The sequence below is a fragment of the Tursiops truncatus genome, chromosome 1 (genome assembly GCF_011762595.2).
Source record: "Tursiops truncatus isolate mTurTru1 chromosome 1, mTurTru1.mat.Y, whole genome shotgun sequence".
Taxonomy (NCBI): Eukaryota; Metazoa; Chordata; class Mammalia; order Artiodactyla; family Delphinidae; genus Tursiops; species Tursiops truncatus.
This window is the reverse complement of record NC_047034.1, coordinates 92925196-92952453: the sequence shown is the minus strand read 5'-3', so window position 1 is coordinate 92952453 and position 27258 is coordinate 92925196. Positions and strand designations below refer to the sequence as shown.

General features: G+C 33.6%; 1 protein-coding gene across 6 annotated transcripts in view; it reads left to right on the top strand.

Annotated features, from left to right (window-relative positions):
• RNPC3 (RNA binding region (RNP1, RRM) containing 3) overlaps nucleotides 1-27258 on the top strand; it is a 67417-nt gene that overhangs the window by 30016 nt on the left and 10143 nt on the right. For 2 of the 6 annotated variants that reach the window (XM_019919367.2, XM_019919369.3), the window contains 3 exons: nucleotides 1111-1243; nucleotides 1948-2019; nucleotides 3063-4470. In XM_019919367.2, the coding sequence (XP_019774926.1) occupies nucleotides 1111-1243; nucleotides 1948-2007 (193 nt within the window). In that variant the 3' untranslated portion in view covers nucleotides 2008-2019; nucleotides 3063-4470. Of the gene's footprint in view, nucleotides 1-1110; nucleotides 1244-1947; nucleotides 2020-3062; nucleotides 4471-4578; nucleotides 9179-25394; nucleotides 25500-27258 lie in introns of those variants that run through there. The other 4 variants (XR_012334250.1, XR_002173076.3, XR_012334251.1 and 1 more) reach the window with 4 other exon arrangements.

Sequence of the window (27258 nt, the reverse complement as noted above, 5' to 3'; positions counted from 1 at the left end):
AAGTTTGTGTTGCTGGCCATGCAAAATACTGGCCCTTTTTCTCGTTGCCGCCTTTGAATCATGATTGTAAGGGGAAAAAATTTAAAAATAGATAATATGTGTGTGTGTGTGTATATATATAAATATATGTATGTATCACATAGATATATATAAGTATATGTATTGTGTCTGTGTATATATATATACGTGCGCACATATATATATATCATGTATATACTTTCTATTTCCAGTATTGCCTGCCATTGGAATTTGAAGGGAAGAGAAAATTCTATATTGAGAAAGCTGTACACATCAAAATGATAAATTGATAATTGTCTCCTGTGGGACTAGTCATGTGAATTCGTTAAAAAGGAATTTACCTGCATTTTTTGATACTTTAAACATTCTTTATATGCTTTTGCTAGTCTCATAGACTAAATGGTAGGCAGTACTTTAGTTATAAGTTAGTCTGTTTTTTTAAGTAGTTTTGAGTATAGTTTCCTCCCCCAAAATGTTGAAAAATGAATACAGTAGGAGAATAGAAGACTACACTTGGAATACAAATTCTGGTTTGTGTTTTTGGCTTTAAGTTTAGCGATCGGTGTGACCTTGAAGAAGTCACTCCGTCTCTACACATCATCTGTAAAATGGGGTTTTTGACTACATGATCAGTGAAGTCCCTTCCTACTCTGAAATTCCGGGTTACTTTTCCATAGTTCCTGTCAGCCCTTTTATTCTTGGTCGTATAGTTGTTTTTTTTTAATTGAGTAAATATCAGTAGTATTAAGTTGGCTGAATAAAACTGTTTAAAAATAGAGATATGAAAGAAAAACTGTGCTTTTATAGTTGCTAGTAATATAATTTTTAAATTCCATATATTTATAACAGCTAAAAAAAGATAAGCACATCATCAAAATAATTCTGTAAGTATTACCTACTTACAGAATCAATTTTAGAACAGAATATAAAATACAATTTTAGAAAGCCTGAGTAATGTGCTAATCAGATAGTATAGTCATTTTTATTCTGAAATAGCAAATTTTTAAATTGTTCAATGCATTCCCATTGACTTCATCAGAATTCTTTGACAATTCTTTGAGTCAAAACCATTTTTTCTTCCATGACTTCTAGGTTTGATATACGCTTGATGAAAGAAGGTCGCATGAAAGGACAAGCTTTCATTGGACTTCCAAATGAAAAAGCAGCAGCAAAAGCATTAAAGGAAGCTAATGGATACATTCTTTTTGGAAAACCTATGGTGGTTGTATCCTTCAAATCTGTCTGTTCCAAGACTTATGGATCAATAGTTTTTAGGAGTAAGGGTATAATTGAAACCAGTTTTTATATTATCCTTCATCTCAACAGCTGGCATTCTAGCTTGAGAATACTCAGTTATAAATATACTTAGTTGAGTTAAATGACAATGTTATTTAAATTTTTATTGGAAAATAAGCATCATGAGGTTATTAAAATCCAGCCAAGTCTAAACATTTTACTTAATACAGCTTAAAATATACATACTCATGCTAAGCCTAAGATACTATGGTATCCAGAAGTACATTTGGAATCGTTAAAGATATGATTTGTTGTAGTTTTATTATCTTATATTTTATTGTATTATAATTCATATTTATGTTTGAGAATTTTAATAACAAAATATATCATTGACTTACCATCCTACTTTCAGTAGTTAATGCAGTTTCAAACTAGAAATCAGTGGGATAAATGAAGGAGCAAAGGTCTAGGTGTAAAAAATGACTAAAAGAAAAGATAAATTATTTACTTCTTCCCCAGATCATGGACAGCTAGGAGGCAGTCAACAAATATTTGATGAATGACTGAGTAGGAAGACAAATATAGAGATAAATTAAAAACTGTACTCCTACCCTACATTAGGAAGTTCTTGAAAATTCTTTAGAAAAGATTACTTTCATGTTTGTGAACAAAACCTTAATTTTTAAATATTAGCAGTTTGCTCGATCTGCTAGACCAAAACAAGATTCTAAAGAAGGAAAAAGAAAGTGTTAAAAATTAGTAAAGGTAAGTGTGGAGATAACGTAATAAAAGGACAAGACTTTCTTGAGATTAAAATTAAGGAAGGATAAAAGCCTGAGAGAATAGTAATTTGTGTACCTTCTAACGTTTTTAAAGGATCCTCCCTCTGATTCTTTCTGTCTATGCAGTTAATTTCCATTAAACTTCACAATTAAAACTATGGAATAAAACCTATTTGTATGTAAAAATTAAAATTGGGGAATGAATTTCATAAGGGTAGTGTATCTTTATTAGTCTTTATTTACTTTTTCTTCATAGAGTAAAGCAGTAGTTCTTAAATTTTAACATGTATTATAATCACCTAGAGGGTCTGATAAAACACAGATTACTGGGTTTCCCTTCACCCCCACCCAGAGTTTCTGATTCAGTCGGTCTGCAAGGGGGTTGGGCCTTGGGCAGTCAATCATCCCTAGTTTTCCTGTGAGTAAGGGGTTTTCCAGGATACTGGACTTTTTAATGCTAACACTGGGAAAGTGTCTGCCACTCCAGGACAAGTTGGTTACCCTTGGTGGGACCTGACAATTTGCATTGCTAATTACTAATTGTACACCTCACAGAAATACGTACATATTTTTTTGGAATGAAGTATTTCATCTTTCAAATAAGTAATTTTAATTCATACTTAAGTAATTTAATGATTAAAAATGGTAGAATTAAGCATTTTATATTACATTGATTTAAGAAAGATGAGTAGAAATATATTCCTTTTGTTTTTTATTATTTTAAATCTTTCTGCCTTAGTATACTGGAAGAACATGAAGTAAGTGAGCCAGAATTACTGAGGGTTAAGCTGAAAAAATTATATAAAGAAAATTTTGCCTAATGTTTATTCCTTTTGGGAGGCACCTTGAATATTTGAATTTTGTTGTAAAGTGTCTATACTAGTATAGCCAGAAGTCTTACAAATACCGTAGAAGAAAAGATAAAAATTAACCATTTTCAGTGTATGTTTAAAAAAATCATTTTATTTGTAAATCTAACATGAAAAATAAGAAAAAATTAAATTGCATTCTGCTGTTCTTCTTTAGAAGCATTCCTGCGTAAATACTGCTGTAATACTGTCATACAAAGTGTATCCTTTCTTGTCGTATCCTTTTTGGGGCAGTGTTTTTTTGATTTTCCTGCAAATGTTTTGTCTCTCCCCAACCCATTGATCCAGTTTAAGCAGTAATTTTTTTACAATGTATTGAAATGAAGTATTTTAAAAATTACCTGTGTTGATTGAACAAATCTTTTATGTGGTTTTTAGATTTGTTGCTTAATTTTCTGTGCTATCCTTTAGGTTATGTAGTTTTTCCAGGGAAAGTTAGTGAATCAGGTCAGCTTTTTACTTGGACAATGTATACATTTGCTTTAACACAAATTTTATTCTTGTTTCTTCTATTTTGTATTTTCTAAACCTAATTCAGTAACATATATGTTTTCTTTTTCATGATGTATCTGGTTTAGGTGTTCTATATATATAATGTGTTGTAAAATTTGATTGGTTTTTTTTTTTCCTATTAAAAAGTACATTTGTTAAAAATTTAAATAACTAGATTTCAATGTAAATTCCAAATAAGAGTAGCAGACCTTACATCTGAGGTTTTATTATTGAGATAGCAAGTAGAAGTATCTTTTTTCCTCTTTCTTTTTCTAAGCAAAGTAAAACAAAAGGAATAAGAAAAGAGTAACAGAGAGGAGAATACATAATGTTGACTCAGGGTAGCTCAATAAGTGGAAAGAAAAATTCTGGTAGGTATGTAAGAGGAGACTAGTTGATAACCAGAACCACCCAAACAGTGGTTCTCAGTTTTAGCTGCATACTGGAATGACTTGTGGAACTTTTTCAAAAAATACTGACTAAAGAAAACTATAATAATAAACTAAAAAACATACAGATGCCTGGGTTTCTCCCCCAGAGTTTTGATTCAGTGGTCTGGATTGCAGCATACATATTAGGATTTTCAGATTTCCCAAAGTATTGGTTCTAATGTGCAACTAAGGTTGAGAACTACTGAGGATGGATTTTTACACATAAAGATTCCTGGACTCTGCCCTAGAGCTAATAAATCAGAATCTCTGGAATTGGGACCAAGAATCTAATTTAAAAAGGTCCCTTAGTAGTTCTAAGGACTGACCAATTTGGATTCTACTTGTTAGATTAAAATGTCAAGGTGGATCCGAGACACCAACCTAACCATCTAAACTTTTATAAGTAGGAAAATAAGCACTGAAGGCTTTACATTTCTTTCTTGCAAATCCTGCTATAAATAGTACTATGAAACCAATGAAAAATTCTGTTAATCATTGTCACTCTGAGTACAAAAAGTTAAGAGATACTGAAATTGCTGTTACTTTTTTCTATTGGCACAGTTAAAATGTTTTATTTTTTAATGTTATAAATCAGTTTCTGTGTAAGCTGTTTATTTAGACAATTAAAATTTTGTACTGACATGATTCACTAATTTTCTAAATATAAATGTTTTAGCTTTTAGTTATTTTAAAACTAGTGAACTGTTTTATAATCATGATTACTTTTAATGAATTTCTATGGTATTTTAGGTTCCATTTGAATTTTTCATATATCTCAAGTGCTTTCCAACTTTGTGGAGACGAAATTGACCACCTGGACTATGGAACTGTGCGTAACAGCTTTTAAAGTGTATTTAAAAATTAAAACTATATGCATTTAAATCAGTTTATTAGAGATATATCACATGTATTTTCATCATCTTCCTCATATATAATAAATTATTTTCTTTCCAATAAAATAATCTTAATTTTTCTTTATGTTTTATACATCAAAGAAAGTATAATTTGATAATTACATAAATTTTTTATTAAGTGGCTTTATATTAAATATAAATTTTCTTTTATGATTACAAATATTGCCCTTTTTTCATTCTTACCTGGATACTGATGCACTTAACATTTTTTTTTTATAGTAATCTTATTTCTTGTAATTATTCTAGGAGTGGTTTTGATTGGCTATGAGTTTTGATGATTCTTTTTGTTGTCGATTTTGTTTTTGTGTTTTATTAGTAGTGGGGGATTTTTCACAGTTTAGGGAATTTGTATCCTTGCCCTAACTTAGTCTTCCAGTTTTGTGTCCCCCAATCTATCAGAATGTCACTCAGTGGTGTAAATGTTTCTCATATAAAATTATTCTGTTCCCTTAGTGAAATTAATTTCAGCTCTCTGTTAAGTATGAAACTTTGATATGTTTTATTTAATTTGCTCTGATTGATACTCTCCTGTGAGTATGTAATAACAGTTTTACCTTAGAGTCACATCTTTGTTGGAATGATGTTGTGAATCATAGCTTCTTCCCTTTTACTCATAGCTTTGTGAAATAAGGCAAATGAGAAACTTAAAGATAGGAATTAGAAGAATGAGAATGTGAACCCTGGAACATATTAACATTTAGATGTCAAGTGGTAAGAAAACATCAAAGAAGAATGACTAGGAATAGGTAGAGCCAAATGAAGAAAAAAATCTCAACTAGGAAGGAATGATTAAACATGTCAGGTCTGTTAATGATGCAAGAAAGATGAGTTCTGAAGACAACTCTATTAAGTCTTACTCTCTAGGGAAGTAGAGAAAGGGTCTGTTATTATAGGGGGGTATGGTATCAAGGTTTTTGTTTTTATTTTATTTTATAAAGATTGAAGATATAGCAGATTTATGTGTTAATAGGACTAAGCTAGTAGAGAACATGATGGAAGAAGGAGAGGAATATTGCTGGAGCCATAGATATGGTGTACAAATAGAAGGGTTAGTTTTAAAGATGGGTGTGTAAACAGCTCATTAATAGCAGTGGAAGGAAGGACAGATTATGTATGTCTAGGTATTTGCAGTTTAGTACATATAGTGGGAGCATATAAAAGTTTTGTTACATTTTGTCAGTGAAATAGGAAGCAAGGTCATGAAGTAGAGGGAAGAAGTGTTGGGGAAAAATGGATTGAGGAAAGAAAAGAAGATGTAAAATAGATGTTTAGGAAAGTGAGAGAATGAATAGACTCTTAGAAGAATTGCTAGACGTTACTTAAAATGCATACTTGAAGTCCATGGTTATTAATTTAAGTGAGATCAGTCAACATAGTTTTGTGTTTTTCTCCAGTTAAGTTTAGCCTTGGTCCTATCATTGAGTAGACACAGAGTCAAATGATTAAAGTTGGAATTTTCCCAGGTGAATACAACAAAAAGGGAGAAAGGGAAGGGTGTTGCTATAATCAAGAGAATGATGATGAAGGAGGGGCATGGAAAGTAATCTGGTAATGAGCAGATTAATAAAAGGAAGGAGTTTGAGGCACAGTGGAGAAATGGTATGATCCATTGAGATTGCAGTGTGGTTGAGGATGAGCAAATTAATGAGCAAATTAATAATGAGCAAATTAATAAAAGGAAGAAGTTTGAGGCACAGTGGAGAAATGGTATGATCCATTGAGATTGCAGTGTGGTTGAGGATGTGTTGTAGTTAATTTCTAGAGGTAGGAAATTTGGGAGGTTGAAATAAGAGAAAGGGACTGAAATTGACAGTATTAGAGTGCAGTAATGAGTGACTAAGTTCACATTCTAGAACGTGAACATGGTAGTTGAATGCAAGTGGGGTCATGCAAAGAGATGAATTGAAGAAATTGAGAAACTCAGGTATTGAAAGGATCATCTAAGTGGATTTTGAAATTATCAAAAATTACGACAGGAGTAGTGAATCAAAAGCTAAAAAAATTATTCCTTAGAACATTTAGATCTGTCAGGTATGCCAAAAACTAATATTTTTAAAAATCAACCTAAATAAAACTCTGGAGTCCCTATCCTTCTACAGTGACAGGAATTTCAGCCTAACTAGTTTACTGAGAAATAGTGTATTAAAGTGGTTTTACAGGTATAGGTTCTAAATTCAAATCTTGTGTGTATAGCTTAATTGCTTTATGGCGTTGGGCAAGTTCTGTACCTTTTTTTCCGTTTCCATGGGGATAGTAAAAATACCTACCTCAGGGTTGTAAAGATGATCAGATGAATATAAAATACTTAAACCTGGTGTGTGTGTGTATATATATATATATATATATATATATATATAAAATACATATAATACATATATAAAATCTGGTATTTATATTTCATATAATATATATATAAAATCTGGTATTTATATATTATATATGTAATCAAGTTTTCAATAAACATTAGCTGTCATGGTGGTGGTTGTGGTGGTTCTCAACTCACCTGGTCCTGAAGGTGATGTAAAAATTCCGAGGTCTTAGATAAAACTTTAGTCATCTTTCCACCATGATCATCACTGAGATGCCCAGATTCTTCCTTGCCACACTTAGGGAACATGAGACTATTTTGATAAGTTTAGGATCTTTGGTGTCTATGAATTAACCTTTTTATGGATAACGCACATTCCAACCCCATGACTACTTCATAAACTGAGCATGTGCCTCAAGTAAATAAAATTAGAAAGATTTCTAGGACTTGTACAGAAACTGCCCCCAACCCATGAGTTTTTTAAAAAGTCGTCATGGAATTGGAGAATTACTTATAATTTGATCCCACAGCAAAAGCCCTAATAGCTAGTCTGTCATTGAATTTTTCAGTTACTTTAAACAGTAAGTACCTTTCTCTTTTTGCTGGAGGGATTTGGCACACTGGTCAAGTGTGGGTCAAATATGTCACCTCTGAGGTGAGAAGTGAAGTTTCATATAAACCACATGAAAGGAGAGTTGGGAATGGACTTGTTCTCTAAAGGAAAAGCAAAGCACTGTGAAATCAAAAGAGAAGCTTAGGTATTAGGCAGGCAAAAGCAAATGTTTTACTACAATATACAGTATATAAAACTCTTACTGCCGTGTGGTTGTTTTCCATTTATGCCTTTTACAAGGGCAGGGACTAGTGTATAGGGAGCGAGGCTCCTAGGGTGTAAAATTTAAGGAGGCATATGCTCTCAGAGTAACTTCACCCTAGTCATGAACAGCATCAGCATAATCCTGATTAGGTAAATCACCAAATAAAAAGTAGTAGCATACAAGTTGCTGTTTTAGAGGATTTGGAAGGTATTTTCTGTTCAAATGAGACTCCTTCAAAAATCAATGTTGAGAGAGATTAAGTCTTTGAAAGGAAGTAAGGGAAAGGAATCAATACCTATTAAGTATCCAAAATTCAAAAAGCATAGTACTGAGTGCTTAGGTATAGTAATTTGATCTTTACCACCCTGTAAGAAGAGAACACTTGCCTTTGTGAGTAATGGAGAAGTTTAATAAAATTAGTAAGATACTTTGTTACATTTAATTTCCTTTACTAATGCATGTAAAATGAAAAATAGAGACTTCAGTAGGACTGTTCAGTAGATGAGAGCTAACTACATGTGTTAGGCACGTAAAAGATAGAACTGATGATTCTCAGAAATAGAATTCCCACCCCAAGAACTTAAACTACTATATATTCTACTCTGGCATTTCCTGAACGCAAACTGTAGTAGAGATACAGCAGTCACACAAAGGCCAGTATAGGGAATCTAAAATAAACAACAAAGACTCACCGAATACGGAAAAAGTACCAGGAAAGAGAGATCCTTTACATAGTAAGCATAAGCTTTAATGCCATGGGGAAAAACTGGGAGATCAAATGAGGTATCTATGATTTAATATACAAAGATTTAAAGGGATTATATTCTTTTAAAAATATATGTGTATATTTATACATATCAGAAATGAGTAAAAGGTATTTGACTACACAGGAAATTTTATTTTTTTAAGTTATGTTATAGTATCAATATACCACTTTTATACTACTTATATACCAGGATCTTTGAAAATCTAAGAATTCCAGAAGAAAATCTGAGCAACTGATTAATTTCTTTATTGTTTAAATCTTTTCAGAGCTTAATAAGGTACACAAAATATTATATATTATTTATGAAGACTGACTATCTTGCTATGGAAGAAAAAGGTGGAAGGGAAAGAGATTGAAGTTTGGGTAGTTCTGTATATATTGGATTTTTCTTTAAAAAAGATATCTGAAGACTATTTTGTCTAAATGTTAACATCTGTTAAATCTGGGGCTTGGGATATGGGGTCTGTTATATTTTTTTTACACTTTTCTGTATGACAAATATATCACATCTTAAATGAAAAATAAAATAGTCAAACACCTCTAATCTAGTGTTTCTTAGCCATTTTTTGCCCCCCCCCCCCATCCAGGAGGATTTTTAGACTTTTTTTTTTCCTAATCATCATTTATGAAATTGTAATACCACAATATGATGTTATGTCTCTTTTTGAACTGTGTGTATCCATCCTTTTGTTTAAAAAGAGTAAGATTTTTCTTCCTACCCAACCCCAAGAACTAAACAACAGTGAATACTTTAGAAGACAAATGATTCAGTATCACAAAACATTAAACATTAATAAGTTCAGAACTTTAAATCATACAATGTACATTCTCTGATTTTAGCTGATTAAAACCAGATATTGGTAAAAGAAATATCTGAAAAAATGTTCAAGTTCCTAGATATTAAATAACATTTCTAAATTACATATGGATCAAAGCAGACTTTTTTATAAGAAAAATTAGGAAATATTTGAATGTAAATGAAAATACAACATCAGAATTTGGGGGATACAGCTAAGAGGAGGGTTTAAAGAGAATTTGGCTATATTAGATATATTAGAAAAGAAGAAAAATAATAGGTTTAACCTTCTACCTTAAGGAACTAGAAAAAAAGAGTAAATTAAGCACATAGCATGCAGAGCAAGGAAATAATAAAAGTAATCATAAATCAATAGACATAAATCAGTAGAACTTATAGACAGAAAACCGTTGAAAATATCATTGGAAACAGAACTAGTTCCTGAGAAGATGAATAAAGTGGAAAAAGTTCTAGCGTTGCTGCCAAGGAAAACAACCCCTCCTCCCCCTCAAATTGTAAGAAGATGATATTGGAGTATTTTTAGCAAATTTATTTCCATAAATTTGACAACTTTGATGAAATGGGCCAATGAAAGTGTTAAACTACCAAACCTTTTTTAAGTAGGTAGCCTGAACAATTCTATATCTAATAAATTTACTTTGTAGTTAAAAATCTCCCTGGAGGGCTGAATAGCTTCACTGGTGAATTCTGCCAAACGTTAAATGAAAAAAACAACAATACTATACAACAGAACACTTCCAAATTCATATTAAGAGGCCTGCATTATCCTGGTGGTAAAAAAAGTTACAGGAAAACTACATATTCCTATTTCTCATATAGATGCACAAGTCCTCAACAAAATATGAGCAAGTTGAATCAAGATATACATTAAAAGGATTTAAATCATGACCAAGAGAAGTTTATCTTAGAAAATGCAGGCTATTGAATCTTTGGAAATCAGTAAATATAATTTATCCTATCAATAGACTAAAGAAGAAAAAGCATATGATCATCTTAATAAGTGAAAGAAAAGCATTTGACAAAATTAAATATCCATTCTTAATAAAAACTCAGTAAACTAGGAAAAGAGCTTCCTTAAGCTGAAAAGTGTTTGCACAGCCTCCAGCTATCCTGATACTCCATGGTTAAAGGCTAAATGTTTTTTCCCTAAGGAAAGGGCAAGCAAGGCAAGGAAGGGCACCCTCACTACTCCTATTCAAAATCTCACTGGCAGCCAGTGCTTAAAATGAGAAAGAGAAGAGCTAAGCAGATTGGAAATTAAACTATTCCTATACAGAGATGATATGATTGTTTATGTAGAAAATCCCAAAGAATCAAAAAGCTCCTGTAGTCAAGTTAAACAAGATTGTAAGATTAAAAGTAAATATGTAGAAATCAGTTATACTTCTGTACATTAGCAATGAGCAGTTAGACATTGAAATTTTTTTCTACAATTACCATTTGCAGTAGTTTCAGAATGAAATAATTAGGTATAAATCTACCAAAATGTGTACTAGACCTGTATGTTGAAGACCTTCCACCAAATTTTGATAAAAAAATAAAGAAGACCTAAATAAACGGAGAGATACACTGTGTACATGTTTCGTAAGACTCATGATTATTTTGTCACCTCTTCTCAGATACATAGATTCATTTCAGATTGAAAATTCTAGCAGGATATTTGTGTTGATATTGCTAAGCTGACTTCCAAATTTCTTTGGAAAAGCAACAACTAGAATAGCCAGCACAATTTTGAAAAACAGTTGTATGACTTGGATTACATACTTCTAAGACTTACTATAAAGCTAGAATAAGTAACATAGTATTTGGCAGAAGGATAGACACATAGATCACTGGAACAGAAAAGTCCAGAAATAGACCCACATGTATAGTAAATTAATTTTAGACAAAAATGAGAAGACAATTCAGTGGAGAAAGGTAGTCATTTAAATATAAGATGCTAGAATAATTGGACACCTGAATGTGCCCCCACCCCGAAAAAAGAAGAACCTTAATTTCTTTCACACAAAAATTTATTCAAAATAAATCATAGACCAAAATGTAAAACTATAAAACTTCTAGCAAAATCATCTGTGTGACTTTGCTTACACAAGGAGTTCTTAAATACAACACCAGAAGTTTGATCCATTAAAAAACTAAATAGGACTTTGTCCAATAAAAATCTTGTTTGTTTAGAAGACACTATGAAGAATGAAAAGGCAGGCACAGACTAGGAAAAGTCTTTGGGAAACATATATTTGACAAAGGAGTGTATCCAGAATATATAAAGAACTTTAAAAGCTCAGTAAGAACAAAACAAAAACAAAAATGAACAATAAATTTGAAGACACTTCACCAAAGATTTGCAGATGGCAAGCACATGAAATGATGCTAAACATGATTAGCCATTAGACAAATGCAAAATACAACCATAATAAGATGGGACCACACACCTATTAGAAAGGCTTAAGATAAATTCTGATAGTACTAAGAGTAGTCAAGAATGTGGAGCAACTACAGCTCGCATACATTGCTGGTGGAAGTATAAAATGGTACACCTGCTTTGCAAAACAGTTTGGGGAAGTTTGTAATAAAGTTAACATACACTTACGTGTGACCTATCCACAACACTTCTAAGTATTTACCCAAGAAGAACAACAAAAAAAAAACTATGTTCACATGAAAATCTATACCTAAGAGGTTTCTGGGAAGATGGTGGAGTAGGAAGTACCAGGATTCCATCTCCCCACGTAGACAGCTGCACCAGCAGAATCTGCCTGATGTCACTATTTTGGAACTCTGGAGTCTATTAAAAGCTTGCAACTTCCAGGGTAAGCCTTGGACAATAAATTGTAGTTAATTTAGGTTAATTTCAGCTCATAGTAGCAGCTACCAATCCCCCAACCCCAACCATGTGGCAGGCAGCCATGTATGTATCCTGGAACACCTTGCATGCAGCTGGTAGGAGTCAGGGTGGGCAAAAGGACCCTGAACTCTAAATACTGGGGAATCTATGCTCTAATTGTTAATTGCTGCTTTTGATCACAGAGGTACAAAGAGGTTGGCAGCCATGGTTGTTGTACCTCCTCCCATTTTTGTAAGCTGTCCCTTCTATCTGCTGCCCCATTGAAGTGACTTACAGGGGAATAGCAAGGCAGGCACCCCCTTTTCCCCTCCCTCTTTATTTTTCCTTTTCCCCTTTGGGGAGCCAGACATGCTTAAAAACTAGGATATTCAAAAACAACTGCACATATGGGGAAAATTAGAAATTGCCCACTAATCCCAGGGAAAGGCTCAAAAGTCTGAGAAGACCTTGGGTTTTACACATCAGGCTGGTCCTTAACACAGATACACCATACAATAATCAAAGAACCAAAAACAATAAAAAAAGAGCAAACCATATGGAAGAGGGAGAATATGGATTTCAGTTTCCGTAATGTTAAATTCAAATGTCTAGTTTTCAGGCTTCCCTGGTGGCGCAGTGGTTGAGAGTCCGCCTGCTGATGCAGGGGACACAGGTTCGTGCCCCGGTCCAAGAGGATCCCACATGCCGCAGAGCGGCTGGGCCCATGAGCCATGGCCGCTGAGCCTGCACGTCCGGAGCCTGTGCTCCGCAACGGGAGAGGCCACAACAGTGAGAGGCCCGCATACCGGAAAAAAAAAAAAAAAAAGTCTAGTTTTCAAAGAAAAAACTTACAAGACATACAAAGGAACAGGAAAATATGGGTGGTTCAAAGAGAAGTAAATAAATGGACAGAAACTATCCCTGAAGAAGACCTGATGGCAGCTATACTTAGATAAAGACTAAAATAACTGTTCTAAAGATGCTTGAGGGACTAATAGAAGATGTGGAGAAAGTAAAAGCAAAACAACTTATGAATAAAAGGGAAATATCAATTGATAGGAAATCTAAAACCAAAAATTTCTGGAGCTGGGAAAGTACAATAACTGAAATGAGAAATACACTAGAGGAGCTCCAAGGAAGATTTGAGTATGCAGAAGGAATCAGTGAACATAGGACAATGAAAATAGGACAATGGAAATTATCAAGTTTGAGGAACAGACAAAAGATTGAACAAAAATGAACATAGCATAAGAGTCCTATGGGAAACCATCAAGCAGACCAACATGCACCCTGTGGGAGTACCAGAAGAGAGGAGGAAAGAGACAGAATATTTGAAGAAATAATAGCTGACAACTTCCCATGTCTGATGAAAGTCATGAATATAAATATCCAAGAAGTTCAACGAATTCCAAGTAAGATTGACTCAAAGATCCACATCAAGACATAATAAAACTTATAAAAACAAAGACAGAGAAGTGAATTTTCACATACAAGGGATTCTCAATAAGATTATCAGCAGATTTTTCATTAGAATCTTTGGAGGCCAGAAGGAGTGGACTGACATATACAAAGTGCTAAAGGAAGAAAAATTCAACCAGGAATCCTATATCTGGCAAAACCATTTTTCAACAGTGAAGGAGAAATTGACATTCCTAAATAAAGCAGTAGAGTTTGTTACCACTAGACCTGCCTGTGAGAAATGCTCAAGGGACTCTTTCAAGAGTCAAATGAAAGGACACTAGACCATAACTCAAAGCCATATGGAGAAATACGGATCTTAACAAAGGGAAATACATGAACAATTATAAAAGTTAGTATTATTGTAACAGTGGTTTGTTACTACACTTGTTATCTACATGATTTAACAGACTAATAGATTGAATAGACAATTGTTAGCCTATAAGCTAGTATTGATATTATTTTAACTGTGGTCTAATTCTACATGTTTTCAACATAATTTAAGGGACTAATACATTTAAAAATAGTTATGTTTAGGGGCATACAATGTATAAAGATGTAATTTGGGGGAGAAAGGACTGGAGACAGAACTGTAAAGGCACTTCTTGTATGTTACTGAAGTTAAGCTAGTATGAATTCAAATTAGAATGTTATAACTTTAGGATGGTAAATGTAAACCCCATGGTAACCACAAGGAAAAGAGCTACAGAATATACACAAAAGAAAGTGAGAAAGTATTTTAAACATTTTACTACCAAAAGAATCAACTAAACATAAAAGACAGTTAAGGTGGAAATGAGAGACCAAAAATAAAAACAAAAACCTATAAGGCATATAAAAAACAAGCAAAATGACAGAAGTAAGTCCCTCCTTTTCAGTAATTACTTTGAGTATAGATGAATTAAACCTCCAGGCCAAACACCAAGATTGAGAAAATGGATTAAAACACTTGATCCAACTGTATACTATCTGCAAGAGTCACTTTGGATCCAAAGACCAAATAAATTGAAAGTGTTGAAAAAGATATTCAGTGCAAATAATAACCAAAAGAGAGCAGGGGTGGCTATACTAATATCAGATAAAATAATACACTAAATCAAAAAAAGGTTAAAAGAGACAAAGAAAAACATATTAATGAAAGTTTCAATAGAGCAAAATGATATAATAGTTATAAACATTTACAAACCTAATGACACATCATCAAAATATATGAAGCAAAAACTGACAGAGTTCAAGGGAGAAATAGACAATTCTACAATAATAGTTGGAAACTTCAGGACCCTAATAATGATAATGGATAGTTCAGTCAAACAGAAGTAAGGAAATAGAGGACTTAATAACTGTCTAACAGACATATACAGAACACTGTAGCCAACAATGGCATACATATTTATCTCAAGTGCACGAGAAACATTTTCCAGAATGGACCCTATGTCAGGCCAATTAAGTTTCAGTGAAAAGAGATATACAAAGTGTCTTCTCCAACCACAATGGGATTGTTAGAAATGAATAACAGAAGGAAAAGTGGAAAATTCACACTATTGTTGAAATTAAATGACACACTCTTGAACAACCGGTGGGTCAAAGAAGTTACATGGGAAATTAGAAAAGAAAATACTTAAAAAAAATAAAAACAAAAACACAACATACCAAAACTATGGGATGCATCAAATGTGATCTAAGAGGAGGATTTATAGTTACAATCACTAACATTAACAAAGATTTCAAATCAGCAAGCTAGGTTTACAACTTTTAAAGGACTCAAAGAAGAAGAGCAAACTAAACCCAAAGATAGCAGAGGAAGAAGATTAGAGATAAATGAAATAGAGAATAAAAAATAGAGAAAATCAATAAAATCAAAAGTTGATTGCTCAGAAAGACCAACAAAACTGACAAACCTATAGCTCCAGGGATTAAGAAAAAGACTTAAATTACTAAAATCAGAAATGAAGGTGGGGACAAACTACAGACTTTACAGAAATAAAAAGGATTATAAGAGTACTGTAACAGTTCTCCATTAACAAATTGTATAACGAGATAAAAAACAAATTGTATAACGAGACAAATTGTATAACTAGAAATACAAACCTACTAAAGACTAAACTACAAAGAAATAGACATTCTGAATAGACCTGTAACTAGTAGGGAGATTGAATCAGTGATCAGAATAAAGACAAGTCCTGAACCCGATAGCTTCACTATTGATTTCTAGCAAACATTTAAGGAAGAATTAAAACCAGTTTTTCTTAAACTTTTCACAGAAGTTGAAGAGGAAGGAAAACTTCCTGACTGATTTCTTGGGGCCAATATTACCCTGATATCAAAGCCAGACAAAGACACTGCAAGAAAAGAAGACTACAAGCCAATATCCCTTATGTTCAACACTGATACAAAACTCCTCAACAAAACACTAGCAAACCAAATTCAGGAGCATATTAAAAGGATTATACATCATGACTATGAGAGATCTATATTGGAATGCAACGATGGTTCGACATATGAAAATCTATCAAATCTAAATGAAGGACAAAGACTACACAATCATCTTAATTGACACAGAAAAGCATTTGACATAATTCAACATCTTTTCATGATAAAAACATTCAACAAACTGGGAACAGAAGGAAACTAGCTCAATATAATAATATTATACTCATAGTGAACATCATACTCATAGTGAACATCACTCATAGTGAACATCATACTCCATACTGAAAGGCTGAAAGCATTTCCTCTAAGATCAGAAACAACTCAAGGATGTCCACTTTTGCCACTTCTGTTCAACACAGTGCTGGAAGTTCTAACCAGAGCAATCAGGCAAGAAAAAAATAAAAAGCATTCAAATTGAAAAAGAAGAAGTAAAAGTATCTCTGTTCACAGATAATATGATTTTTTTTCAGCTTTATTGAGATATAATTGACAAAATTCTAAGATAATGTATACAACATGGTGATTTGATATATGTATACACTGTGAAGGGAATTTCCACATTGATTTAATTAACATCCATCATATCACATTTTTTTGTTTTATCTTGTTTTGGTGAGAACATTTACATACTACTCTCAGCAAATTTCAATTATACAATACAGTGTTACCAACTATAGTCATCATGTTATACATTATGTCCTCAGTCCTTATTCATTTTATAACTGAAAGTCTGTACTTTTTTTTACCAGTGTTTCTCTGTTTCCCCCCCGCCATCCAGCCCCTGCAACCACTTTTCCTACTTTCTGCATATGAGTTCAACTTTTTTTTTTTTTTTGATATAGAAATGATACAGTGATACAATGCAGTATTTGGTCTTTTTCTGTCTGGTTTCTTTAATACCCCCAAGCTCATTCACACACCATGGAATATTATGTATGTGTATGTATGTGTGTGTGTGTTTATGCACATATATACATATATCACATTTTCTTGATCCATTGATTTTTTAATGGCCATTTTGGTTCTACTGCAATCAACATAGGAGTACAGATACCTCTCCTAGATAATGGTTTTGTTTACTTTGAATACATAGCCAAAAGTGGGATTAGTAGACCATATAGTAGATGTATTTAATCTTTTGAGGAACTTTCATACTGTTCTTCATAGTGACTACCAGTTTACATTTCTACCTACAGTGTATGAGCCTTCTCTTTTCTTCACATTCTTGCTAGCATTTATTATCTCTTGTCTTTTTAACGATAGCCATTCTAACAGGTGTAAAGTGGGTGATCTCATTGTGGTTTTGATTTGCATTTTTCTGGTGATTAGTGATATTGAGCACCTTTTCATGTACCTGTTGCCCATTTGTATGTCTTCTTTGAAAAATGTCTCTTCAGGTCCTTTGCCTATTTTGAAATTGGGTTATTTGTTTTTTTTCTATTAAGTTGTAGATATGATCTTACTTAGAAAACCCTAAAGATTTCACACACACACACACACACACAAAACTGTCAGAAGTAATAAATTTAGCAAAGTAGCAGGATAAAATAATCAACATACAAAAATCAGTGGCATTTTTTTTACATCTTTATTGGAGTATAATTGCTTTACAATGTTGTGTTAGTTTCTGCTGTACAACAAAGTGAACCAGCTCAGTTGCATTTCTATACACTAATAACGAACAATCTGAAAAGGAAATTAGGAAAACAATTTAATTTACAGTAGCATGAAAAGAATAAAATACTTAGGAATTAACAAAGGAGATGAGAGACTTGTACAATGATAACTACAAAACATTGCTGAAAGAAATTAAAGAAGACAAATAAATTGAAACACATCACATGTTCATGAATTGGAAGATTTAATGGTGTTGAAATGTAAATTCTATGGAAAGTGATCTACAGACTCAATGCAATTCCTATCAAAATCCCAATGACTTTTTTTGAGAAATAGAAAAACCCATCCTAAAATTCATATGGAATCTTAAGGGGTCTCAAATAGCCAAAACAATCTTTTGAAAGAAGAACAAAACTGGAGTACCCACACTTCCTGATTTCAAAACCTACTACAAACCTACAGTAATCAAAACAGTGTGATAATGTCATACAAACAGACATATAAACCAATGAAGTAAAATAGGGAGCCCAGAAATGAACATATTACATATATGGTTAAATAGTTTTTGACAAGGTTGCCAAGACCATTCAACGGGCAAAGATTCTTTTTAACAAATGGTGCTGGAAAAACTGGATAGCCACACATAAAAGAATGAATTTGGACACCTACCTAACACTATATACAAAAATTATCTCCAAATGGATCAAAGACCTAAATTTAAGAGCTAAAACAATGAAACCTTAGAAGAAAATATAGGACAAAAACTTCACAATGGGGGATCCCCTGATGGTGCAGTGGTTGATGAGTCTGCCTGCCGATGCAGGGGACATGGGTTCGTGCCCCGGTCCGGTAAGATCCCACGTGCCGCGGAGCTGCTGGGCCCGTGGGCCATGGCTGCTGAGCCTGCTCTGCAACGGGAGAGGCCACAGCGGTGACAGGCCCACGTACAAAAAAAAAAAAAAAAAAAAAAAATTCACAATGTTTTTTTTGGCAATGATTTCTTAGATGTGGCACAGGTAACAAAAAACAGGCAAATTGGACTTCATGAAAATGTTTGAAATTTGTACATCAAAAGATACTATCAATAGAGGAAAAATCCATCTACATAATGGGAGAAAATATTTGCAAGTCATGTATCTAATAAAGGATTAATATCCAAAGTACATAGAGAACTACTAAAACTCAACAACAAACAGCAACCCAATTGAAAGATGGGTAAAGGATTAAATAGACTTTTCTCCAAAGAAGACAGCCCATAATTTATGCATGTGAAATGATGCTTAACATCACTAATCATTAGGAAAATGCAAATCAAAACAAGAATGAGATACCACCTCACACTAAGATGGCTACTATCAAAAAAACAGAAAACAGCAAGTGTCGATAAGGATGTGAAGAAATTGAACCTTGTGCTCTGCTGGTGGGGATCTAAAATGGTATAGCCATTGTGGAAAACAGTATGGCAGTTCCTAAAAAAAATTATAAGTAGAATTATCATACCATCCAGCAATTCCATTTCTGGGTGAATATCCAAAAAATTGAAAGCAGGATCTCAAAGTGATATTTGTACACCCATGTTCATAGCAGCAATATTCACAACAGCCAAAAGGTGGAAGAGGGCTTCCCTGGTGGTGCAGTGGTTGAGAGTCCGCCTGCCGATGCAGGGGACACGGGTTCGTGCTCTGGTCTGGGAGGATCCCACATGCCACAGAGTGGCTGGGCCTGTGAGCCATGGCCGCTGAGCCTGCGTGTCCAGAGCCTGTGCTCCAAACGGGAGAGGTCACAACAGTGAGAGGCCCGCATACCGCAAAAAAAAAAAAAAAAAAAAAAAGGTGGAAGAAACACAAGTGTCAATTGACAGATGAATGAATAAGAATCATATGGTATATACATACAATGGAATATTATTCAGCCTTAAAAAGTGAGGAAATTCTGTGATATACTACAACAGAGATAAACCTTGCAGGGTAAACATTATGCTAAATGAAACAAGCCAGTCACAAAAAGGCAAGTGCCATATGATTCCATTTACATGAGGTACCTGTAGTAATAAAAATCATAGAGACATAAAATAGAACAGTGATTGCCAGGGGCTGAGTGGAGGGAGGAATGGGGAGTTTAACTGGAACAGAATTTCACTTTTGCAAGACAAAAAGAGCTATGGAGATCAATGGTGATGATGGTTGTACAATATTATGTTTGTATTTAATACCAGTGAACTGTATGCTTAGAAAATTAAGATGGTAGATTTTGATGTATGTGTAACAGTACAAAAATTTGAACAAAAAAACCTGCATGTAAACATTTACAGTGGCTTTATTCATCATCCTCCAGAATGGAAACAACTCGAATGTTCTTCAGCTTTTGTAGTACCTGTATACAAAATAGTGATGACTGATACATGGAACAGTATGGCTTTATCTCAGATGTATCATGTTCAGTAAAAGAAGCCAGACTCAGAAAGTCACATACTTTGTGACTACATATTTATAAAGTAATATAAAAACAAAACTGTAAGACAACTACCTGATGAATGAGCCCCAAGGGACCAGGTCTGGGTAGATGAATTGACTACAAAGAGATTCTGAGATGTGATAGAAATATTGCATATTGTAATCTTTTTAAAAATTCAATAAGTCTTTATTGAGCTCCCATGGGGTGTAACATAGGGGTATAATTTTATTGTTCTGAATGTGTTTATCCAGTTTTCCCAACACCAGTTATTGAAGAGACTCTCCTTTCCCCCTGGGTGTTCTTTGCTCTCCTCTGGAATAGTAGTTGACTGTATATTCAGGGGTTTTAATTCTGGGCTTTCTATTCTGTTCCATTGGTCCAAGTGTCTATTTTTGTTCCAGTCCCATACTGTTTTTATTACTATAGCTTTATAGTATAGTTTAAAATCAGGATGTGTGATATCTCTAGCTTTGTTCTATTTCCTCAGTATTGTTTTTGCTATTTAGGGTCTTTTGTGGTTCTACACAAATTTTAGGATTTTTTTTCTATTTCTGTGAAGAATGCCATTGGTATTTGATGGGAATTGTGTTGAATCTATAGATGGCTTTGGGTAGTATGGATATTTTAACAATATTAATTCTTTTGATCCATGAACACAGGATATTTTTCCATTTGTTTGTGTCTTCTTCAGTTTCTTTCAGCAAATTCTTATAGTTTTTGTTGTACAGATCTTTCACTTTCTTGGTTAAAATTAACTCCTAAATATTTTGTTGTTTTTCATGCTATTTTGAATGGGATAGATTTCTTTCTTTGTTAGATGGTTCATCAGTAGTGTATAGAAATACAGCTGATTTCTGTATGTTAATTTTGTATCCTGCAACTTTACTGCAATTGACTAGTTCCAATTTTTTTTTGGCTGAGTCTCTGGGATTTTCAATATACAAGCTCACATCACTTGCTAATCGCTACAGTTTCGCTTTTTCTTTTCAGATTTTATGTCTTTTATTTCTTTGTCTTATCTAATTGCTCTAGTTAGAACCTCTACTATTTGAATAAGAGTGATAAGAGTGGACATCTTTGTCTTGTTCTTGATCTTAAAGGAAAAGCTTTCAATTTTTCTCCATTGATTATGTTAGTTGTGTGTTTCTTCTATATGACCTTTATTATGTTGAGGTATGTTCCTTCTGTGCCCAATCTGTAGAGTATTTTTATCGTGAAAGGATGTTGTATTTTGTCAAATGATTTTTCTGCATCTATTGAGATGACTGTGATATTTATCTTTCATTTTATTAGTGTGATATGTTACATTTATTGATTTGTATATGTTGAACCATTCTTGCATCCCAGGGATAAATCCCACTTGGTCATGAGGTATAATCATTTTAATGTGTTCTTGAATTCAGTTTGCTAATATTTTGTTGAGAATTTTTACATCTATATTCACCAGGGATATTGGCCTACAGTTTTCTTTTTTGTGTGTCCTTATCTGGCTTTGATGTCAGGATAATGCTGACCTCATGGAATGAGTTTGGAAGTATTCCCTTCTGCTTAATTTTCTGGAAGAGTTTGGGAAGGATTGGTGTTAATTCTTCTGAAAATGTTCAGTAGAGTTTGCCAGTGAAACTCTCTTGTCCTGGGGTTTTCTGTGTTGGAAGGGTTTGATTCCTGATTCAATCTCTTTATTTGTTATTGGTCTGTTCAGATTTTCTATTTCTTCCTGATTCAGTGTTGATAGGTTGTGTGTTTCTAGAAATATTTCCATTCCTTCTAGGTTATCTAATTTGTTGGCACATGATTGTTCTTAATAGTCTCTTATGAGCCTATGTATTTCTGTAGTATTATATTTAACATCTCCTTTTTACTTTCTAATTTTATTTATTTGCATTTATTTCCATCTTAGCTAGTCCAGCTAACGATTTGTCATTTAAAAAGAATCTTTTTGAAGACCCATCTCGTAGTTTCAGTGATCCTGTCTACTGTTTTTCTGATCTTTATCTGTTTCCTTTATTTTCTCTCTGATCTTTATTATTTCCTTCCTTATGCTAACTTTGGGCTTACTTTGTTCTTTTTTCCTAGTTCCTTGAGATATTAAAGTTAGATTTTTTTATTTGTGATTTTTCTAATTTCTTAATATCTGCATTTATCACAATGAACTTTGCTCTCAGAACTGCTTTTGCTGCATACCATACATTTGGATATATTTTCATTTTCATTTGTTTCAAGATAATTTTTTATTTCCCTTTTGATTTCTTCTTCAGCTCACTGGTTGTTCAGAAATGTGTTGTTTAGTTTCCACATATTTGTAGATTTACAGCTTTCTTCTTGTTGATTTCTAGTTTCATACCATCGTGGTCAAAAAAGATAGTTGGTATGATTTCAGTGTTTTGAAATTTGCTAAGATTTGTTTTATGTCCTATTATATGATCTGTCCTAGAGACTGTCCATGTACACTTGAGAAGAATGTGTATTCTGCTGCTGTTGGGTGGAATGTTTTATAAATGTCTGTTAGGTCCCTTTGTTCTAAAGTGTGGTTCAATCCAATGTTTTCTTATTGGTTTTCTGTCTGGATGACCTATCCATTGCTGACAGTAGCATATTGAAGTCCCCTATTATTGTAGTGTTGTCTGTTTCTCACTTTAGATCTTTTAGTATTTGCTTAATATATTTTAGTGCTCTCATGTTTGGTGCACATATATTTACAATTGTTATATCTTCTTGAAGTATTGACCCCTTTGTCATTATCTAATAACCTTCTTTGTCTCTTGTTACTGTTTTGGGCTTTAAGTCTATTTTGTCTGATATAAGTATAGCTAACCCCACTTTCTTTTGGTTTTCACTTATTTGGAATATTTTCTTCTATCCTTTGAGCCTATGTATGTCACTTTGACCTGAAATAAGTCTCCTGTGGGCAGCATATAGTTGGGTCTTGGTTTTCCCAGCCCTCTCTGTGCCTTTTGATTGGTGAATTCAGTATGTTTACATTTACAATGATTATTGGTATGTAAGGACTTAACTACTGTCATCTTATTATTCATCTTCTGCTTGTTTTTCATCTCAATTGTTTCTTTTTCCTTCTGTTTCTGCCTACCTTTGTAAATTGGTGGTTTTCCCTATTGATTTTTTCAGGTCCCCCTTTTTATGTTTTGTGTCCCTATGGTAGATTTTTGCTTTTGGGTTACCATGAGGCTTACACAAAACATCTCATAGGAACAAAATAGTCCTTTTTATCCTGATAACAACTTCTCTTTTTTCTTCTATAAAGTTTCCATCCTTTTACTTCTTTTATATTTTTGATGCCAAATTTTCCTATTGTTGTACTGTGAATTCATTACAAAATTGTAGTGGTTATAGTTATTTTAAATTATTCTTTCCTTTAACATTTGTACTATATTTAAATGGCTAACACACCATTCTAATATAGAGTTACAGTTTTCTAATTGTGATTGTCTATTTTTCACCTTTACTAAATTGTTATGTATTTTCATACGTTTTTGTGTCACTAATTAGCATCCTTCCATGTCAGCTTGAAGAGTTTTTTTTTAACATTTCTTATAAGTCAGGTCTAGTGGTGGTGAACTCCTTCACCTTTTGTTTGTATCTCCTTTATGTCTGAAGGATAACTTCGCCAGGTAAAGTATTCTTGGCTGGTAATTTTCAATCTTTCAACACTTTGAATATGTCATGTCACTCTCTCCTGCCCTGTAGAGCTTCTTCTGAGAAATCCACTGATAGCCTAATGGGGATTCCTTTGTAGATTACTTTCATTTTTTTTTCCCTGGCTGCCTTTTGGATTCTTTCTTTGTCATTGATTTTTTTGACAGTTCCATTATAATGTGTCTTATAAACAGACTTTTTGTATTGAGATAACATCGTGTTCTATTAGTTTCATGGACTTTTATGTCTAATTCCTTACCCAGGTTTGGAAAGTTCTCAGCTATAATTTTTTAAATAAACTCCCCTTTTCCCTCTTTTCTCCATCTGGTACACCAGTTATTCTTATATTTGCTTTTCTGATCAAGTCCTTAGGGTTCACAGGGCTTCTTCGTTTTAAAAAAATAGTTCTCAGTTCTCTTCTCCTAACTGAATCATTTCTAAATTCTTATCCTCCCAGTCACTTATTCTTTCTTCCATCTGATCTGTTCTGTTACCTTTGCTCTCTGATGAGTTCTTTATTTCATTCATTGATTTATTCAGCTTCAGAATTTCTGTTTGGTTCCTAAAAAATTAATTTCTTTTGTAAAGAATCCTTTATGGTCATTAATTTTGTTCCTGAGTTGATTGACTTGCCTTTCTGAGTTTTCTTATAGTTTATTGAATTTCTTCATAACATCTACTTTGAATTCTTTATCAGATCTCAGTATACTGTGCCTTTGAGTTCCTGGGGAGTTATCATTTTCTTTTTGTGATACCATATCCCTTGATTTTTCACAGTGTTTGACGATATGTGCCTCTACTTTCGCAGTTGAAGTAGCAAGCACTTTTCTTAGTTAAGGATTTGTTTGCTTTGGCTGTTACAGCTCATCAGGCTGGCAATTAGAAAACTTTCTTTTGTTTTCCAAAAGGTGGCACTGTAGCTCAAGTTTTAGGTTTCTCCTGTAGAAGCTGGCTCTTGGGGCTGTGCTTGGGAGTTTTAAAAAGAGCTGGCATCAGAATGGGAGGAGGCTTGGGCTTAGGAACTGAGACTTTGGGGGTGCCATGGCCTGGTAGGGGGGTCCTAGAGTGGCGTCTCCCAGAGTCCTGAAGCAGATAGCAGGAAACATGTTCCTTCAATGCCCTTTGATAGTCTTATCTGCTCTCTTTCCTTTCCTCTTCCTCCCCAACCCCCCAGTCATGGAGGTTCCCTCCTCAGAACTCCAGGTCTGCTGGAGAGAATTGGGACCCTCCAGCTGCAACCCACCTGCATCTGGGCAGTTTGTCACTCACCACTTTTGCCTTCCTCCTCCTCTAACACAGAGGTAGCTACTTCCATTGCTAAAAGTCCAGTGTTGTTTAGGGTCACCTTGGAGAGGGGGGCTGCCTCAGCAGGTTCCTGCCTCTCCTCTGTCTCCAAACTTGTCTCAGTCCTGCTCTAGTGGCATGCTGGTTTCCCCCATCAGGCTGGCTGGACCTCCACAAATTCTCTGTCTCCTGTGAGGATCCACCCAGTTGTGTGTTCTCCAGGTTCCCTTTCTCCCAATTGGAGCAAATGAGAGTAAAGCAGACTCATCTACTTCCTTGGAACTGCAGCCCCATCTGAGGTCCTATCTACCTACTTTGAATGCACAGGTGGGTAGAAATCTCCTAGGTATCCTGGTATAAAATGCAGAGGACTTTTGTTTGGTTATGGATGTCCAATTAGTTGTAAATCAAAGGGGAGAGAAAAAAGGAACAATGCATACCACCATGATACTGATGTCATGTTAGTTTTGTTACTTTTTAGAGTGGTTATTTCTCTAATGTAAATGCTAATTGTCTTGTTCTTTGGTCTTATTTTCTATATCAATAAAACAAGATGATTATATTTAGATATGTGTTTTCAAATTACCAGAAAAAGGGACATTACAATTAATCGCATATTTTTTATAAATCTACAATTTCATGACTATATATTAAAATATGTTTTTATACAATGTTTTGAAATTTTAGTTATTATTTAAAATCTGGAAACCACTGGACTAGTTTATTCCAATAGTCTCTCTCAAGGTTAACATTCTCTGATCTTACGGTTTATTCTTCCCTTGACTTCCTACATCCCAAGAGAAAGAAAATGTCATATAAGAATGTTTTATGAATCAAATATCTTAAGGGAACTTAATGGTTGTATCAATCAGGGTAGAATAAGTTATGCTGCAGTAACAAAGAACTAAAAATTCTCAGTGCCTTACAATAGCAAAGTTTATTTCTCTTGTTCATCTCAGATCAACAAGGGATTCTTCGTATTAGTCACTTTACATTCTGTTAGAGAAACATATTGACACATTTTTTACCATATAGAAGCCACAAAGTAAAGCATTACTTCTGTTTGCATCTCATTGCCAAAGCAAATCACATGAGCACTCCTGAATTCAATAGGACAGGGATATATATTTCACCTGCAGGGAGGAGCACTGAATATTTATAAACAACAATATATTCTATGGGTGAGTATGATATTAGGAATAAAAACTAACAGAAAAATGAATTTATTTAAAATGAAAATTAGAAAAACAGGAAATTTGAGAATAACTCTTACTACTTCTCCAATCTTCTGAACATATTAATATTAGCTAAACAGAAATTTCCAGATATCAAAATATCTTCACGTACATTTTTTTTTTGATTTTTTAGAACAACCCAGTGAGGGAGATTAAAAAGACTGAATTGTGGCTAAAGTCTCACTACAGAGTTAGATTGTTTGGTTTTGAATTTCAGTCTCAACATTTACTAAAATATGTTCATGGACAAATTGCATTGCTTACTTTCTCAGTGCCTCAGTTTCCTTCTTTTAGGACTGAATATAATCGTAATTCTATCCTGAATTTATATATCTGTGAGGAGTCAAAGTGATAACACATGGAAATGGCACATAGTAACACTCAATGCATATTGCTAGTTGTTAATTATTTTTTGTATTTTTATCATTTATCAACAGTACTATGATTCCCATTTTCTAAATGAAAACCTAAATGCAATCTATAGACTTTAATGTTTCTCTAAGGTTCACATAGTAGATGGCAAAGCTTGGATTCAAAATTAGATTTTTGGTTTAGAGATTTTGTTTACATTCTAGTCACACTTATTTAACTAATTTGACACAATCATATTCTAATCTGTGTCTTTAAGGTTATTTTAGCAAAAGGTTGTTTGTTTTTTTCCTATGGATTGATATAAATGGTTCAGGAAAAAAAGACTGCCTGAGATTGGGAGAGGATATTGAGAATAAGAAAGGAAGACAAAGAGAAAGCAAGCAACTGAAAAGGTACAGTGTAATTAGAGTAGGTGGCAGGGCAGCCAACTGAGCTGGTGGACGGAAGTCAGTGGTTTGCTCGGGAAGCAGGAGTGATAG